Genomic DNA, 19,875 nt, shown 5'->3' with positions numbered 1-19,875 from the left:
AACTGGGTCAGATGTGTTCTTAAGAGTTCGGAGTAGATTGTTCTTCTCGTTCACCAAACTGATGCTGCGTAAAGCTCTCCTGTTCAAACCTGATGGGTTGTGCTGGGGAAGTGACCTTACACAAAACAGGTGAGTAACAGGTGGGTAAGAGCCTAGAAGATTGTGGAAAACTGCATCATCAAGGGAATTCCACAATTTTGTGTCAATTGACTTCGGTCAAGCAATAGGTTGTTTCCATTTCATAGTGCTAAGATGGTCAGGTTCCGTTGATTGCTGAGAAAGAACACTGTGGGAGTTATCCGGGTTAGCTTTCAGCAGCCGAGACTTTTCAGTCGAATCAACAGCTAGCACATCTTGCAAAACAACTTTACACGGTTTTAATGTCCAATGCTTAGTGGAAGGAAGTAACGAAGAATCACAGGTAGCAGGAAGGACAGAGGAGTTAGTAATAACGACATCGATATCCGGAGGGGTAGTCCTAATACGGTCAGGGTCTACATCGTTGGGGGTGTCATTGTTTGAAAAATTTAACTTTGTTGTAGACCATAAAAATCCCACGGGCCAGCCTAAGCTTGGTGCGAGCGACAGATAACAATTGGGTTGGGGCTGCCAAATTTTACGCGGGCTCAGCATGTTTTTCATGCCATCCCAAGACTCTACCTATTGACCCCTTGCGTGTCAGTACTATCTGTCTATTGCTGAATACTTAACTTATAACTGACTGACAATAAGAAGTGTGATGTTATATGCAACAGAAAAATAACAGAAAAATAACACACATACATACACACACAAAACAAAATAAGCAAAAGCATAAAAAGTAAGGGTCTAGTCTTTCCCAGTGTCAATCTGTCTTTCCAGATTGTCATTCGTTATTATCCTTTCGGACAGTAGCAATAAGAAAATAATTTACAACGAGGTGGCAAGCCACCGCAATGATGAACTCAACCTGTTAGGTCTTTGGAATTAAGCTAGAGGTTGTACTCCTCTAGAGAACATGCCTCAAAAAGCACAAGTCTCCCTTTTCACAAGGAATTAATTAAAAAAAATATAAAAAAAATAAAAAGGACACAACGGACTTTATCAGAAAATAATATACATACAAGATTTGTAAAAATCTGTTAAAATGTTTTAAAATGAAGTAACAATGAACTCATTAAAAAGCTATGTGCTATACAATTGCTAAAAGAACTAACAGTTCGGGAGTTGACACGAAAAGGGAAACCACTACCCATCTGGGAAACAGTTTCCCATAACACAGTAGTCAGGTTTCCCGTATGGGAAACCATTTCCTAAACCTAGTTTTGAGAAACCGTTTCCTATTTCGGTATTGGTTTCCCGTTTCAAAAAATGTTAATTTTAAAATGCGTTTTCAAAAAATCAACTAAGATAATAATAAAAGATTCTTTTATTAAGGGTTATCATATTTTCAAAATCACTCCACATAATGATGTTAAAATGGAAGTGGAAAAAGAAGCAGATAATGAATTTGAGCCTTTTGCTGTGATAGTGAAAATGCCGAATTTAGAAAACATCATTCCAGAGCTTCATCGAGAAGTCACACGATGTGAAAAGACAGGACACGGCCAGAATAAGTAATGCGAAATACCGCAGGCAAAGTGGTTGGGAGAATTCCTGCAAACCTTGGGAACCGTTTTTGTGATCTGGAGAGAGTGTCTTTAAAAATAGTTTGGTGAGTTTTTATTTTACTTTTTAACCTCGTTCCTGGTGTATTTTGTCAGTTACCAAGACTGTGTAGTTGTATAGTGAAATAAAAAAATCTTTATTCTTTTAGCGAGACTGAAGATTGCACGGAATTCGCAGAAATTGTAGTTTACTCAAAATCGTAATTTATGTTTGTCTATTTAAAAAATACATTGTCGTTTCGTTGTTTATTTACTGTGTGTTTCGTGTATTAAGTGTCCCATTAAGAGACCATCTCTTCACTTATGAAACTCATCGTTCTCCTTCAGGATAGCCAACCGGTAGTTCTTAACATTATTTTTTTATTTTAATAGAAAAAAGTAAATTATAGAAGTATCCCTTAAAAGAAAATGTAACTGGGCGAATCACATAGAAAATTACAGCAATTTAATTGACTATAAGTCGGGAAAGAGAGTTAAAAAAGTCATTGTTGAAGACTTATTGAGGCCTGATGTGCTTCCGCCGAATAAAGGACGACACATTTGTGAAGACTGTTTAAAGCGAAATGCCACTGAATGTGACGAAGAAGTGGAAAGCAGTGAAAATATGGACGATGCTGAGATAAAAAATGTGAATAACTCTGAAAGCCATGATAGAGCGACAGAAAAGCTAATAGAAGAAGTTATTACTTTAATTTAGAATGACGTTAAGGATATTTCGTTACGAGAATCGTGTAAATCAATAGACGAACTGACTGAATCATCAAGGGAATTCCACAATTTTGTATCAATTGACTTCGGTCAAGCAATAGGTTGTTTCCATTTCATAGTGCTAAGATGGTCAGGTTCTGTTGATTGCTGAGAAAGAACACTGTGGGAGTTATCCGGGTTAGCTTTCAGCAGCCGAGACTTTTCAGTGGAATCAACAGCTAGCACATCTTGCATAACAACTTTACACGGTTTTAATGTCCAATGCTTAGTGGAAGGAAGTAACGAAGAATCACAGGTAGCAGGAAGGACAGAGGAGTTAGTAATAACGAAATCGATATCCAGAGGGGTAGTCCTAATACGGTCAGGGTCTACATCGTTGGGGGTATCATTGTTTGAAAAATTTAACTTTGTTGTAGACCATAAAAATTCCACGAGCCAGCCTAAGCTTGGTGGGAGCGACAGAAAACAATTAGGTTGGGCTCAGCAGGCATGTTTTTCATGCCATCCCACGACTCTACCTATTGACCCCTTGCGTGTCAGTACTATCTGTCTATTGCTGAATACTTCACTTATAACTGGTGACTGACAATAGGGAGTGTGATGTTATATGCAACAGAAAAATAACAGAAAAATAACACACATACATACACACACAAAACAAAATAAGCAAAAGAATATAAAGTAAGGGTCTAGTCTTTCCCAGTGTCAATCTGTCTTTCCAGATTGTCATTCGTTATTATCCTTTCGGACAGTAGCAATAAGAAAATAATTTACAACGAGGTGGCAAGCCACCGCAATGATGAACTCAACCTGTTAGGTCTTTGGAAATAAGCTAGAGGTTGTACTCCTCTAGAGAACATGCCTCAAAAAGCACAAGTCTCCCTTTTTACAAGGACTTAATTAAAAAAAAATATAAAAAAAAATAAAAAGGACACAACGGACTTTATCAGAAAATAATATACATACAAGATTTGTAAAAATCTGTTAAAATGTTTTAAAATGAAGTAACAATGAACTCATTAAAAAGCTATGTGCTATACAATTGCTAAAAGAACTAACAGTTCGGGAGTTGACACGAAAAGGGAAACCACTACCCATCTGGGAAACAGTTTCCCATAACACAGTAGTCAGGTTTCCCGTATGGGAAACCATTTCCTAAACCTAGTTTTGAGAAACCGTTTCCTATTTCAGTATTGGTTTCCCGTTTCAAAAAATGTTAATTTTAAAATGCGTTTTCAAAAAATCAACTAAGATAATAATAAAAGATTCTTTTATTAAGGGTTATCATATTTTCAAAATCACTCCACATAATGATGTTAAAATGGAAGTGGAAAAAGAAGCAGATAATGAATTTGAGCCTTTTGCTGTGATAGTGAAAATGCCGAATTTAGAAAACATCATTCCAGAGCTTCATCGAGAAGTCACACGATCTGAAAAGACAGGACACGGCCAGAATAAGTAATGCGAAATAAGTGGTTGGGAGAATTCCTGCAAACCTTGGGAAACGTTTTTGTGATCTGGAGAGAGTGTCTTTAAAAATAGTTTGGTGAGTTTTTATTTTACTTTTTAACCTCGTTCCTGGTGTATTTTGTCAGTTACCAAGACGGTGTAGTTGTATAGTGAAATAAAAAAATCTTTATTCTTTTAGCGAGACTGAAGATTGCACGGAATTCGCAGAAATTGTAGTTTACTCAAAATCGTAATTTATGTTTGTCTATTTAAAAAATACATTGTCGTTTCGTTGTTTATTTACTGTGTGTTTCGTGTATTAAGTGTCCCATTAAGAGACCATCTCTTCACTTATGAAACTCATCGTTCTCCTTCAGGATAGCCAACCGGTAGTTCTTAACATTATTTTTTTATTTTAATAGAAAAAAGTAAATTATAGAAGTATCCCTTAAAAGAAAATGTAACTGGGCGAATCACATAGAAAATTACAGCAATTTAATTGACTATAAGTCGGGAAAGAGAGTTAAAAAAGTCATTGTTGAAGACTTATTGAGGCCTGATGTGCTTCCGCCGAATAAAGGACGACACATTTGTGAAGACTGTTTAAAGCGAAATGCCACTGAATGTGACGAAGAAGTGGAAAGCAGTGAAAATATGGACGATGCTGAGATCAAAAATGTGAATAACTCTGAAAGCCATGATAGAGCGACAGAAAAGCTAATAGAAGAAGTTATTACTTCAATTTAAGATGACGTTAAGGATATTTCGTTACGAGAATCGTGTAAATCAATAGACGAACTGACTGAATATGACGCGAAAAAATGGCTCTTAAATCGATCACTGAAGTTAGTAACTGTTCTTTCCAAATTACTAAACTTAAGCCTTGTTTCCAACTCGTCAACTTCAAAAATTGCAGAATGCATTGAAATGATTTACGGTTTTCATAAAAAACGTTTAGTTTTACCAATCTCACTTCGTAAAAACTTGCTGACATACAGTCTATCCAACAGTAAATTGTTAGTAAACTTGAACAGCGATTTCATGCCAGCAGGTTCCTATTGGCATATTTCGAAGTGGTTTAATGATCATGGAAGGTATCCAGTCAAATTTCCTGAAGGAGTTGTTTGGGGTTGTATTTGATAACGAACAGTTCGCCGGAAAAAAATTACGGAGTAAGGGCAGACCGCGGGTCCGTTTCTGTTAGTGTTAGTGCAAGTAAAGCTTACCTATGCATAAACCCATCCGATTTACAAGAACAAGAAAAACTAAAACCAACTCATTGGTTATTTGATGAATTGTCTGAGAAAGAGAAGAATCTCCTATCTTCGCCAAATGAGAAGTGCAGCGGTTGTTATCAAAAAACCCGGAACCAATTGATCGAAGATCGGTTGCAAACAGTATTCGACAAACAAATAATGAATGCCATTGAAGAAAAAAGAGCATATACGGACAATATCGATACTCTAGTAAAAACAAAGAACGAAGTTAATTCTGAAAAGAAATGCATCGATTGCAATGCATAGACTCTGCACAAATTGTTCCGGATAGCTGCGAAAGGAAAAGTTCTCCATACGCGAGGTTGAATTAATATCAACTCATATTTATCCATACAAACATTTTTTATTCCCTAACGAGTCCAATAATGTAAAAACGATTGTTGGAGAACCTGATATGTTAAATCCTAATGGCTTCGAAAATATTGCTATTATCCTCAGAAATATTGGTATGCGTGCTGGAATACATAAGTAAGTTGTGGATGGGAAACGACAGTGGCTGTACGTTGAAAACGATGGTGCAATATATCGTATCATAATCAAACTAATAAAGAACGTCTTACAATGTCCGAAGTGTAAAGTTTCCATTTATAAGGAGGAAAATTTTGAGGATCATGCTTGTTATGTTTTATTAAATATTGAACCAGAACACGAATTTGATTGGATCGTTTTGATTACCGGTGTACTCCATTACGAAATGAATAGCGCACGATCATTTATGCAATTAAATTGGTCAATCTTTATGGAAAATATTGCAACAGAGCTCGGATTCACAAGTGACAATGCGTTAAAATATATACGCAAAGGTAGCCATCATCACAAACTTTGGTAAATATTAGAAGTTACGTACTTAGCATATGTACGATACTGTTTAACAAACACTTTGCCAATGACGTCTCAAGCTTATTGGTTATACGTTGCAGATGTAAAAGACCCAAATTACATATATATGCAACAAATGATTTTTACATTTTTGCACGCCTTGATGCTTCTGCAAAGGTAGTCGTAGTGGTTCCTCAACAGCAATATCAAAAGCCAAAAACCGACTCAAGCTTTTATTCTTCGGACAAAATCATCCTACGTACAGGGAAATCGTGTATTATGAAGAAACACGGAACATCAGACTTCCCAATGCGGTTAAAAAATTACTGGATGAATCCTTGACTACCAGTAGAATTGGAAATAAAGGTCATTACCAGGGGGGATGCATTGCTGAAGGAGATTAATAAAGCAGCCAAACAATGGGTGATTGGTGTTCCAACACATCTTTAGTGGCAAAGAAGTTTCAGAAACTTGGACAAGTTATCTTCCGTTAGTTATCATATATCTTTGAATACTTTAACGTGAAACATAAATAAAATATACAAATGTATAACAAATATAAAATATATGGAACAAATTACAAATGCAATGAAATGTAAATATCTCTATGTACAGTTAAAAACAAAACATTATAAAAGGGAATTAGGCTGTAATAAACTTTCTAAATGTAACATAAACGTTGTGATATACTAAAATTTGTTTCTTGGGCTGATCAAATTTTCTTTCAAGGCAATTATTTTCTGCATAAATTTTGTGCATTCAAAATTCTTAAATACTACAACATTTCCTTCTAGATCCGGAAAGCAACTTTGAAAGATGCTGGCATGAATTGAGAGAGTACTATTAGTGTTAAGAGCGGCAGAGTGGAGCTTGGTAATGAATACATGCAAATAAGAGTTTTGCTACGACAAAACCAATACCTAATAAGCCCATTCAAAACAAAACGTCATGTTAGTTTAGATGATTTAGAATTAGCCAATGACTTAGTTCATTTCACAACTAATGCACATGACAATTACACAAATTATCTGTCAACAGAAGGACAAAATAATAAACATAACATGCTGTATGTAACAAAAAATAATAAACAACCTGATAAAGTAATTAGAGCAATGTCGAAAAAACAAATTCAGGTTAAAATATACAAGTTATTTGAAAAAATGAATCTCAACGAATGCACGTTATATTTAGAGTATTTCAAAAAGGTAGTGAAAAATAAAGCAAAGCAAACATGTATAGAGTTCTATCTTGAATTTGTAAAAGAAACTTAAAATGTAAGCACTTTTTTACAAAAAAATAAACACAAAGAAAAAGAGCCTTCCATAATACACATAGTGAGAATAATTCCCTATGTGTTATAAAAAGTAACAGTTGTTTTCTTTAGTCTAAAATCTATAGCCTAAATAAAATTAAAAATAGAAAAAAATAAAATTCTAAAATATATTAGCTAGCTATACCATCATAAACAGAATCGGCAGAGTCAGTACATTCTTGATCAGTGACTACCAATCCTTTATTTTCAACAGTTTCAAGAGAGTCAATCTCCGCCGAACTTAAATCTTTTAGTTGTGATTGCGAGAAAGGTGTCGGAGGCATTGGTACTTGACAGACATTTGTTTGTTGTTTTGGCCATTGCCGCAATAAAAATTCTGCTCAGTGGTAGCATCGGTTGCAGACGACGGAGTATTTGTACTTATAAGATACCGTATCCCAATGGTTGATAATAACCCTTAATTGAAAATTTTTAACATATAGAATAAGAAAATAATTTACAAAGAGGTGGCAAGCCACCGCAATGATGAACTCAACCTGTTAGGTCTTTGGAAATAAGCTAGAGGTTGTACTCCTCTGGAGACAATGACTCTAAAAGCACAATTCTCCCTTTTTACAAGGAATTAATTAAAAAATATATATAAAAAAAATAAAAAGGACACAACACATTTGAAAAGATGCACAGAACTTTAACCAAGGGCAGATAGGTTTCGTGACCAATCATTTATTAAATGTTTTTGCACACGTTTTATGCGTCTCCAATCATGGAAACCAATAAGGCCTCTATGGATTACGTAAAAAGATGCTCCCGAGCTTCTCTCAAAAAGTGGAACTCATTCAACTTTTTCAACGCGTATTTCTTCTCTCAAGCTTTTCGGCCAATGAAATTCAAGAAAAATGTAAACATTGCGTAATCCTTTCAGTGACATAAAATTTGGCGCAATTCCTTTTCATAACAAGTTTAAGGAAATATCAAGATGGCAGAGAGATGTACTTTTGAAAGCTCACAAGAAAAACTTAACAATCTTGCCCGATTGGCTAAATTTTATAATTGCCCACAAACTAACGAAGCCAGTATACCAGAAGGAGAAATATTGAACGAGGATGTACAGAGACGAAGCAAAGACTTTGTAACCAGAGGTTATAATTACTTCTACAACAACAGAATCAACAGTCATCACGACAAGATGAGGATGATATTATAACTGACTTTTCACAAGCATCAGGAGAAAACACTTTGGCCAATTATGACGTTGAAATCTTCATAAACGAGATGGAAGGTTTCCCATGCTTATGGAATACTTCAACCAGGTCACACCATGACCAAAACATGAGAAAGACAGCATGGCAACAACTGGCAACAAAGTTTGAAAAACGAGGTTAGAGTATTTTCGTACATTGAACACTCGATAAAAACCCTAAGCAGACACAGAAAAAATTATCAACAATTATTGCATTAGGTTAGCTACCTATATTTTTAAATGCTGTTTTCCAATCAAACTATATAGCTAAACTTAAAGATTTATTTATTTTAGTTGAATTCCTGAAAGCGCAGTGGAAAAACCTGTATAATAACCTAAAACGATGCTTGGTAAGGCGTGCAGAATTGACACAATCTGGTGCAGCAGCACATACATTGCCGAAATGTAAATATTTCTCACAGTTGCAGTTCGTACAAGACGAAGACATGAATAAAGAGACTTCCAGTAATGTTTCTATGCCCCCACCTTCACCAATCACAAGTGATGGCATGATGAGCCCTAGTTCAAGCCTTTCGAAAAATCATGAAGAAGAAAACTTGGATAGTACTAGTAACTCTGTTGAACCTATTCCAAAGAAGCCACGACAAAGTCAGAGAAATAAAAGACCCCGCGTACAAGCTGCAACTGAAATAGACGTTCAATTTTTAAAAACATTGGAGGACATAAATTCAACGACTAGGGCTGCCCTACTTCTAAATGATGCAGAAGACGACAAAGATATGATTTTTGCCAAAAGTATGCCAACGCCAACGTTAAGAAAGTTAGCAGCTCGAAAGAATAAAATTGCTAAGCTTAAAATTCAAACATTGTTGTTTGAGCTGGAGTTTGATGAAACTGCATGATTTTAAGAATATCTTTTTTTAACATATATTCTATATTTTCAACGTTTTTACTTGTATATATATTACACACTTTTTAGATGGTAGAAGTTACATTATGGGAAATATTTTTATAAAAGAGAGGTTACCTTCTTGTGTTATATGTTGGTTCTTTAATTGGCTTTTCTCTCCTTACTTCAGACATGTCTAAAAATCACTTTAAAAATAATTTAAGAGCGAATATGTCGATTTTATAGGAATCACTAAACCAAAAAGCATAATCGTTATTAAAAGTGTGTATCATATTTCAAAAAAAAAAATTCACTTATATATATAGTTATATATTTCCATATTTTATATTTTTTTTCTTGTATGTAGTTATATATAGTTGCAAATATTTTTGCTGGTTTGTACTTTACTTGTTTTTTTTTTTGCAGTCATACTTCCAAGTCAAACGGGTCTATCGTTCTGGATACATAGTCCCACTGCCAACTTACAGCTCCTTCTTGTGTGTTAAAATAATCTTTATATTCTTTGCGCACATCCTTTGCACTTTTCGTATAGCTGTTTGATCGCGTAGTACCAATGTGTAAAAAGCCAGTATATCCATTGGTTTCATTCCTCCAGTCTTCAAGCTGTGAGTCCGCGCCATTTTCAGTATCCACAAATCCTGGTGGACAGTACCTGTACTCACCATGGTTTTCTTGGCTTTTCATTAAAAAGTTGTGTAGAGCAACTACTGCTTTTGTTATTAAATTCACAGTTTCAACCTGTACAATAATGGGACGTCTAAAAATGCGAAACCTTGCTTCTGATATGCCAAAACAATGTTCAATTATTCTTCTGGCCCTTAATAAACGGTAGTTAAATATTTTCTTTTTAATGCAAGAGGCCAGACGAGCGAATGGTTTTAGCATATGTGGTTTTAATTGAAAGGCATAATCAGTCACAAAAACATATGGATATAGCTTATTTCCTGCATCTTTTATTTTAGCTGGGGCTCTAGAAACAAACTCAATTAATAGATCACTATTAATTGAGTTTGTTTCTAGAGCCTGGGCAAGTTTGCTGTTTTTATACACTCCTCCATCGCTTTGACGTCCAGCATCACCAATGTCTATGAACGTAAATTTGTAACATGCGTTGCATATGTGTTTTTTTGTAATTAAAGTAGTCTGAACCACTTCAGGCTGGTGCTTGCATTACTACATGCTTGCCATCTATTGCCCCTAAACAATGTGGAAAGTTCCATCGGTCTTTGAACTCGTTCGCTATCTCTTTCCACTTGCTTTCTGTGTCAGGAACATCTAAAAATCCATGGCTCTGCAATTGATTCCATATTGCTCCGCACATTTTTCGCGTATAATGCGACTGACAGTTGGAGGGCTGACTCTATAGCTACTTCCAATTGTAATCTGAGCATCTCCTGTAGTTAAATACCGCAATGTAATGCATAAACGCTCGCTAGGACTTGTAACATTCCTGATTTTAGACGACTTGACGATGACAGGGGCTATCCAAGAGAGTAGCTGTTCAAACCTTGCTGGTGTCATTCGAAACGATTTAAAGAAATATTAACTATCAAATAAAAATAAATCTTTAACTTAAACATTGTACAACCCTTTGGTCCTTCTTTCCTGGAAAAGTCTCCTTATCCACATTCTTTTCTGTTTATGTTTTCGAGTTCTGCTTCTTTTTACACGGTGCCACATCAATAAAGTTGTAATTAATTTTAAATTTTGTAATAACACATATCTTCTGTTTACGGTAGCCATTTTAATCTGAATGAGCACGTTTTCTCTTGAGCGGGAAGTTAATTTCCATCCACGTCAAACCGGAGAGAAAAAAGCTCGCAAGCTTTTTGCGGAGAGTAGCGGAGTGCGCGCTAGCGCACGGAGCGTAGCGAAGCCCATTTCCTCATTAAATAAGCCAAATATAAGTGAAAAGTAAGCACGGTGGAGAGTATATAGGATTTCTATACGATTTCGTCCGTATACATCAAATTTATAAAAAATTCTGCCATTTTATCAGTGTTGCCCAGTAATTTTATCTGGTCATTTGTTGGTAAATTTTCGTAAATATCTGATTGAGCGAGACAACGTGTTTTAGCACGGCGATGGAGTTTTTGTTGTGTTTTAAAGATGGTGCTAAACGTAGTCAGCCAGCTAGAAGCGAAATGATGATATTTTTCAAGAAAGAAGTGGTTATGATCACTGTTTTTTAAAGGTTGTGAAAACCCCTTACATACACATAAAGCTATCTAGCACAACAGTAGCAGCTAAGCTAGCATAAAACTACCAATTTAACTAGCATAAAAATGCCTATTAAGTTTTCTCTTATGCTAGATGATTAAAAGATAGCATCATAAGAGAATTCTCAAAAATCCGTCCTAAGACTTTAGGACAGATTTTTGAGCTAGCTAGCTGCTACTGCACACAGTGAGTGATGTCCATCACATAACTACTTTGTAGTTTTATCCAGCTCCACAAAATGTGTTGGCTCTTGACAAATTTTTTAAATGTATATAAAGAATGACTAAAAAAACTTAGCAAAATCAACAAAAGAACATCGCTAATTTTTCCACATATAATACTTCCTGTCAATGTTTATATAGACATTGACATGGTCACATGTTACCGACACCAAAGGTAATTTTTTTCAAGATTGGATGACAGAGAAGCGTTGGGGAGAGGGCAGGGGGAGGAGAGTCATATGATTGTGGAGCTAGCTAGAAATTAAGAGGCATCACCAAACACCCAGAGGAGTAAATATTTAGCTACCACTGGGGAATCACGGTGCTGGATGCAATTTTTGTTTAACATGTAAATTTGTAGTCGTCGGATGCTAAACAAAATGTAGACCCATAGACTATTTGGCGTTCCAAACAGACTACTCTTTCGCCAATACAGCAACAGGATCATGTGTCTTCAAATTAATTTTATACACTAGTGCAAGTCATGTTATAGAAACTGTAATTATTTCTATATATATATATATATAATATATATATATATATATATATATATATATATATAATATATATATATATATATATATATATATATATATATATATATATATATATATATATATATATATATATATATATATATATATATATATATATATATATATATATATATATATATATATATATATATATATATATCAGGATTAACACCAACATCCATATTTTCTAGTAAAATTTTTTTTTAATTTCTAAGGAGTCGTTCTTGTGCAATCATTAACATGTCCTGAAAATCTTCAAACATCTATATAATAACAGAAAAAATAACATAGAAACATAGAAAATCTTCAAATATATATAAACATTGAACAACATTGAGCTTTTATTTGAATTTATAGTTATGCATTTTATTGAGTGTATATATACATCTTTTTTTTTTTGAATTAAGACTTCTTTTGTTATTTTTCCTATGTTAGGATAAAACTTTGTTAGGATGTATATTTACATGAAAAAAGAACCTTGTTTCTACTTTTCAGTTGAGCAAACTTTTCGAAGCAAAATAACACAAATAAAAATGTGCATGCTCAGATACATTTCGCCTGCAAATTTGCCTTCCAATTCGCATTAGAAAAATCCTTCGTAACGTTTTGTAGCATCTTCTGATTTGTTTTGTTCTAAATAAAATGTGTCACTGACCCATATAGAATATTGTGTCCAGAATAGACTGTGTTTTTGCTAATAAAGAAGCCCCATCTCTTATAATAATACGGAGAGTGTGTCTGTTTGTGTGTCTGTAACAGGCAAAGTTGATATCGTCATTTTCCTTTGATGTTGCCGAAAAAAAATCTTTGATGTTGCCGAAAAAATATGTCTTCTTTGTCGTGAAAAGCCGCGAGTTTTGTGTGGTTTGTTAAATGAAGTTCTAGCACAAAGTAACGGAAATTGTGTTTGCAAAAAAGATGGCTGTCCTTTTTAAGCATTTGTCTTCTCTTGCCTTCAAAATAAATCTTTACAAAAGCATTTAAAAAGGGGCATGGTATATAAATGAAGTATAGAAAGGTTTCTGAAGGTTTGTTTATGTTTTTTAAAGTTTTGATGATATTATTGATGCGAGACATGTTTGTTAGCTAGCATCAACCACAACAACAACAACTAGCTAGCTAGGTAGCAAGGAATTTATAAATATGTAGCCATGTTCTTTATACCTAGCTAAGTCTCCAGTTTATATTTACCTGACCAGCTATTAGCTGCTGTAGCTACCTTATGTTAGCTTCAGTTTTATGTTGCTTTTTACATGTAAGCTAATCTTAGTGGTCTTTGCTAAGAATGTGACTGTAACTTATTTTAATTGACATTTTAAGCTTAAATTAACAAGCCACAATAACTTTTAAAAAAGTATTACATAATATTTAAGAAGAGTTTAAGGACTGTTTTTAAGCAAATAATGTATTTTTCACAATTTGTGTATGCAAATAATGTATTTTTCACATTTTGTGTAACTAAACTTATATACATCGGTTACATGCAATATGACGAAACGATTTTTATTAAACATGTAGTAATTCTGGTACCTTAAGTGTAGTGATTTTGGTTGTTCTAGATGTTCTGACTAAAATGTTTTTGTTTATGGCATTTTGTCTCAATTAAGAAAAGTTTCAACTTTTTTGAGGGAGTACAACACCGAAAAAACTTGTGTTTTTTTTATATTTTGTATAAATTCTTACCGGGCAGGACTCTGTACAACATACCGAAATGACTGATCCCTCTCTATTTATAAATTTGATGCGTTCCAAATCACAGTTTTTTGAAATTTTGGGTAATATTTAATGAGTACAAGATGCAAATACTGATTTTTGTTGAATCAGAAGTATTTCCTACAAAAATTCTTTTTTTACACTTTTGTGGAGAAAAAGTGTATGCAATATCATCAGAATAACTGATTTTGTTGCAAACTGTTTTTCTTTTTCACATTTTGGATTGAAATATTGTTATAAAGGGCATATATCAATAGACATATATATACCAAAATAATTAAATTCTGCAAACTTTGATTTTGTCGTTCACCTCTCATCTTTTATATTTTGATTAAACTTTTGAGGAAAACCATAGGAATTATTTAGAATTTGTATTTTGTGTTGCAAATTTAGTGCAAAAATTTAACTGTTGTGAGGGAGGACCATATGCAATTATTTATAAAAATAATAATTTGATATTCTACAAGTTGTATTTTTGTATGCACTTAAATGACTGCTTTTTCTGAGTTGAATTTGATGGGTTTCATATCTATTTTGTGGAAGATTTTATGGCTGAAGACAATATAGAACATGCCAATTGAACTGATTTTTGTTCATATTTTGATTTGCTCCTCATAAACATAATTGTAAACTTTTGTGAGGAAGGACCATATATATATACAATGTTTTCAAAATAATGATTTTTGTTGATTTGAAATTTACTCCTTGCTCATTGCTTTTTCGACATTTCAGGTTAAAATGTTTGGTAAAGTCAGTACGGATCATTAGACAAAAAATTGTTTTGTTAACCGGTTAATTTTTACATTTTGTGCATATTTTTGCGGGAGAGGATGGTATGCAACCGAATAAATGATTTTTCAAAGTTTAACTTTTTGTTTTTAGGTGTTTTGTGTTTGTTTAAGTTTGGCTTTTTGATATTGTTCAGGTTGTATTGTTGTATAAGCATTTAGGGAAAAGACAATGTTTAAAACGGGTAAAGAACTTATTTCATAGATCTGTGCTTACTGTTGCAAGCCTTTCTTTTCGACACTTCAGATTAAAATATTGAAGGTTTTCAACATAATCACATAATAAGATGTATACATATTTGAGATATGTGTTATTTCTGACATTATTATTATTGTTGTCGTAACTGTCTGGGTTGTGACTGTCAATGTTGTAACTTTCTACTAACTAGATTTTACACCTTGCACGCCGTTGTTTTTCATATTTTGTCTGAAGTTTTGTTGGGAGGATTTCATGCGATTTGACATTTGATATTTTGTGTTAGATTTTAGGAACTTTTTTGTTAAATTATGACTTATATACTTTCTTTTTATGCATTTTCAGATTATTTTTTTTAGTAAAAGGCATATTCAATATACTGAAATATTTGCTGATGTCATCAAAATTCAAATGACAGAACTTTTCAATTGTTTTTCTGCCTAAGTGGATTTTTCCACGGGCCTAATCGACTAGTGACATATAAAAATTTGTGAGTAAAAATTCTCCATATATAAAGCCTCAGAAAACAGTATAGTCACTGTAGTTTGATGTAACCCTCATCCTCCTCTCTCTAGAGATGAAGTAGAAGAAGAGGAAGAAGTGACTGACGTCGGTCGTCCACGACAGGCGTGAAGCTACAACTTCAAAAGTTAACATAAGTAACATATGGTGTGCAGAGAGTACAAAGTTTTAACTCATTTTGGTTATATATTTTTATATTTTGATTAGTTTTTTGCTGTTGTGGTTAATATTGCAGTTCTAAGACACTTGTATAAAGAAAACTAAATTTTGATGTTCTTATATATCAGACTTTCTGTACATGTGTGGCTATAATGTGCAACTATAGAAGTATATATGCATTCATGCCCTGTTGGTCTAATGGCTATGACACTCTTATAAATGAGAGATCCAAGTTCGAATCCTGGACAGGGCTAGGAAAAACATTAATTATGTTGCACATATATTACAGTATTAAGGATATTATATTCTGTATACTATGATGTATATATATATATTCTGATTTTTACCCTGACTTTTTACCTTTGCCGCAGGGATCTGTGTTGGGCCCCTGCTTTTTCTTTTGTATATTGATGACTTAAAATCTGTCATCAATTCAAACCACCACCACCTATATGCAGATAATACAATAATTATTTCATCCCATAAAAACTTGGATACCCTTGTCTCGCAGGTCGAGTTAGAACCTTCGCAAGTCGACCTCTGGCTGAATAATAACAAAATTAGAGCCAGTTGAAAAAAGTTGAGAACAAAACTATCAACTATATCTGTATTCCTTTTATATTTCTTAGTTCATTGTGTTTTTCTCTGTTTTTTCTCTGTCTTAGAAATACATATACGTGTGGCATTTCCACAATTGTCTTATTTTTTAGGAGTTATCAGCAGAGAAATTGGATTTGTAGTGGGACGCCTACCGGGACTTTTGTTCCCAAAATAAGACTTTGGGAGCTTTTATAAGCTCCCAAAATTACAAATCCTGGAAGACGTCTGGTGGCTCACGCACCTTTACACAGGAGGATGATATGCGGGAGCGGGCGAAGTTGAAGAGGAAGAACGGTGGAAGAGGGAGAGGAGGAGGATATAGGTGGTAAAAAAAAATGCAAAAACTTGCTGTTCTTAATTCATTCCTCTCAACCCATCCCCAGACTTTTCTTCTTTTAAAAATTTTCTTTTGCACAACAGTATGCGCTTTTAATATTTTGACGTAGTATATAGTTATATAAACATATATAGTTATATAGATAGACAGCAAGCATAACTTTAGGTTATAAAATTCTTTATTAAGCTATTATAAAACAATTTGCGTTTTGTCATATTATTTGTGTCTTGCAAGCATAACTTTGGGTTATAAAATTCTTTATTAAGCTATTATAAAACAATTTGCGTTTTGTCATATTATTTGTGTCTTGCGTTTTTGTTCCAAGATTCTGCATATAATGTGCGTAATTACCTTATTCCATGAAATTACCCAGTTATGATTTTACACGCTTTTTTATAAGGATATAATTATAAGAATATTGAGGCTGAGAAATGGGTTAAAATTAGAAATATCCTAAGAATATACCCAGGCTCAATTTCTTGTTTTAGATATGAAAATTTGTGTGATGCGCAGATTTTGATTAGAGGTTTATTTCTTATACTATATGTTTATTTTCTTGTCGGATCACATGTCGTTTTCACTTTGTTTAATCACTTTCCACCATTTTTTTAACCATCTTTAAGCATATTAAGGGTAATACATACTTTCCGGTGAAGAATATTTTTAAGAATATTTGAGGCTGAGATTTGTCAAAAAGCTGAGGCTGAAACGAAAAAACAATATTCTTATAAAAAAAGCGTGTAAACCGGTTTTTCGAAATTCGTGTTAATTTAAAGACTTTTAATTTCATGACTCGTTGATTAAAATACTGTAAATTGCTGACTTTTTTTACAATAAATAAAATCGCCTGTTACGGTAATTTTCGCTCCGTGTGATGTAGCATATTCTCAAATTCGCGTTAATTAAATGTAATTTGCGTTAATTTCTTGACTCGTTAATTTCATGGAATAATAAAGAATAAAGTGGTAGTTTGTTCTGATAATATTCGTTCCGTGAAAATCTGGCTAATCGAGACAGCTTTATTTTATGCTGTTTCCAGTAGACATTGGTCTCCGACGAGTACGACGAATCCGGTTCTGTTTCTTACGCCCGATAGACATTTAATAGAAAAATACCGAGTTCTGATTCGTCAGATTGGATCACGTGGTTAAATTTTGTATCCGGGCTTTGGGTACTTAAAGTTCCCGCTTAAGTTATTTTATACACCCTCTTGAAATTTGAAATTTCATGTGCGAGTTTTCATGAAAGTTTCTTGACCACAAGCCTTGGATTGTTGGATAAGTTATTATTTGATAATTACTTTGGATAGTTTTTGAAACTTCTGTGTTTCGTTTATTTTTTTGTTTGTCTGCTTTTGGATAGCTTCTCTTGCCGACTGGTTGGGGAGGTCACAAGTTGGATAAACTTTATATAGTTTATTTGTAAAGTTATTTTTTGGTTTATTTTGTTTGCCTGCTTGGATAACTTCATTTCTAGAAGTTAGTTGCATAGCTGGCTGAGTTAATTTAGATTATTTTTTAAACTTTTGTGTTCTGTGCAATTTCTGTGCTTGATTGGTTAACTCGTTTTGCCTGAAGTTAGCTAGCTACCTAAAAATCATGATATCGGTTCAAGCATATCGTTCCACCATTGGTGCTTTTTATACCGCAGCTGCTAGTCACTGCCATAACAATACAGTAACAAATCATAATCACCACAAGTATTCAAATTATAAAATGGTTTTTGACACTACTGGCCAAGACTATTTTTGCTTTTTAAGAACTTTCATTTTAATGAGTTTTGTGTGCCTGCTAATCTGTAATATTAACCTTGCATCGATAAAATTACTGCTGTTGTTATCTGGTGACGTTGAAATTAATCCCGGGCCTGTTACCAATAATGATATTGACTTCCAGATTGCATGTCAGGAATCATATGCCACGTATCTTTTCAACAACTCAAATTCTGCCAATCAAATAGTTGCACATGCTAGAAGTATTGTTTTTAGCACGGCGATGCAGATGGAGTTTTCGGACACATAACGCCTCAAACTCAATCTAAGCCATATCGCAACTGACGGAAGGGCTTGTTTTGTTCAAGAAAGCGAAAAAAGAAAGGGTATGTAGTGAACCCTTTCTTATTCTCACTCACACCTAAGGCTAGGTAGCATTAAACTACTGACTGAGCTGGAATAATAGTAGAACTTAATAAGCTAGCTAGAGCTACTTTAATTGAAGAGCTAGCTAGCTAATAGCATAAAAAAGATCAAACAATATCATAATGGCTAGTATAAAACTAGCTAGCTACAAAGAAATAGATTTTCTGGCTATAGCTAGCTATAGCTCTACATATACTACACAGTGAGTGAGATAATACACTCAATCATAGTGCCGTGTTCAATTTTTAATCTTTAACAGAAACTTTTTCCATTAAATATTGCGGGGGATTTTTGCTTAGAGAAGGTAAAAACAGGTTATAAACTGTATTTTTATTTTTAAATGTTACAAAATTTTCCACAAAGTATATAAAATTGTTTTAGCTGCATAGGATAAGAACAGGTTGTTAACTGTTTGTTTGTTTGAACTGAAGTTAGGATAGTTTTTTAGAAATGGATATTGTGCCGAAACGTATGTGCGAAACAGTATACCTGTACAAATCACTCAGCCCTGTGTTAACAACAAGCTGTTACCTGTGTTTCTATTTAACAGAAGTTTAAGCTAATCTTTTGTTTGAAATGGTATTAAACCTATATGGATGTGCAACATACCTGTACTAAGCACTCACCCCGGATTGAAATTCACTTTTTAAGTTTTGCCAGAAACATTTTGAAAAAATTCGCTAAGATGGGAACAACATATAAACTGTATTTTTGCAAAAAAGTTATTATTTAAACAATATATTACACCTGAGACATCTTACTGTTATGTGTGCTTCACATAATTTATCATATATATACTGCATGTACTAAAGCGCTCCACATGAATTAATGGGTTAGTTTCTTGACTCGTTAATTTCATGGAATAAGGTAGTTTGTTCTGATAATAGTCGTTCCTTTACATTGGGAAAATTTTCTATAAACATACTTAGTTTCACCTCAAGTTTTGGGATTAAGCCTGAAATACACGATCCTTTAAAACAAAAGGTGAACCTGGATAATGGATAATGGATGGATAATGACCAATCTTTTTAAAAGCTTAGTTAATTAGACATAAGCGTAAACATTTCATATATGTAATTAACAAAATTACATCATTATTACGCCCTGTTGGTCTAATGGCTATGACACTCTTGCAAACGAGAGATGCAGGACAGACAAAATTG

General features: G+C 33.7%; 2 protein-coding genes across 2 annotated transcripts in view; one reads left to right on the top strand and one right to left on the bottom strand.

Annotated features, from left to right (window-relative positions):
- Positions 1–19,875, top strand: part of LOC130649205 (uncharacterized) — a 91,594-nt gene that overhangs the window by 53,642 nt on the left and 18,077 nt on the right. The gene's annotated exons all lie outside the window — the stretch shown is intronic.
- On the bottom strand, positions 9,689–10,804 carry LOC130648669 (uncharacterized). The gene is made up of 3 exons (XM_057454724.1): positions 10,603–10,804; positions 10,469–10,558; positions 9,689–10,368 (listed from the first exon to the last, which is right to left on the bottom strand). Exons 1-3 carry the CDS (start codon positions 10,802–10,804, stop codon positions 9,689–9,691), a joined length of 972 nt encoding a protein of 323 aa, XP_057310707.1.

The sequence above is a fragment of the Hydractinia symbiolongicarpus genome, chromosome 7 (genome assembly GCF_029227915.1).
Source record: "Hydractinia symbiolongicarpus strain clone_291-10 chromosome 7, HSymV2.1, whole genome shotgun sequence".
Classification (NCBI taxonomy): Eukaryota; Metazoa; Cnidaria; class Hydrozoa; order Anthoathecata; family Hydractiniidae; genus Hydractinia; species Hydractinia symbiolongicarpus.
This window is presented reverse-complemented; position numbering and strand designations above follow the sequence as displayed.

Excerpts from the sequence above, each read along its gene's own strand:
- LOC130648669 (XM_057454724.1), bottom strand. The coding sequence starts at position 10,804 with ATGACACCAGCAAGGTTTGAACAGCTACTCTCTTGGATAGCCCCTGTC. Across the intron at positions 10,559-10,602 it reads TCGCATTATACGCGAAAAAT|ATGTTCCTGACACAGAAAGC; the intron begins GTGCGGAGCAAT and ends ATGGATTTTTAG. Across the intron at positions 10,369-10,468 it reads TTGTTTAGGGGCAATAGATG|ACATTGGTGATGCTGGACGT; the intron begins GCAAGCATGTAG and ends TTACGTTCATAG.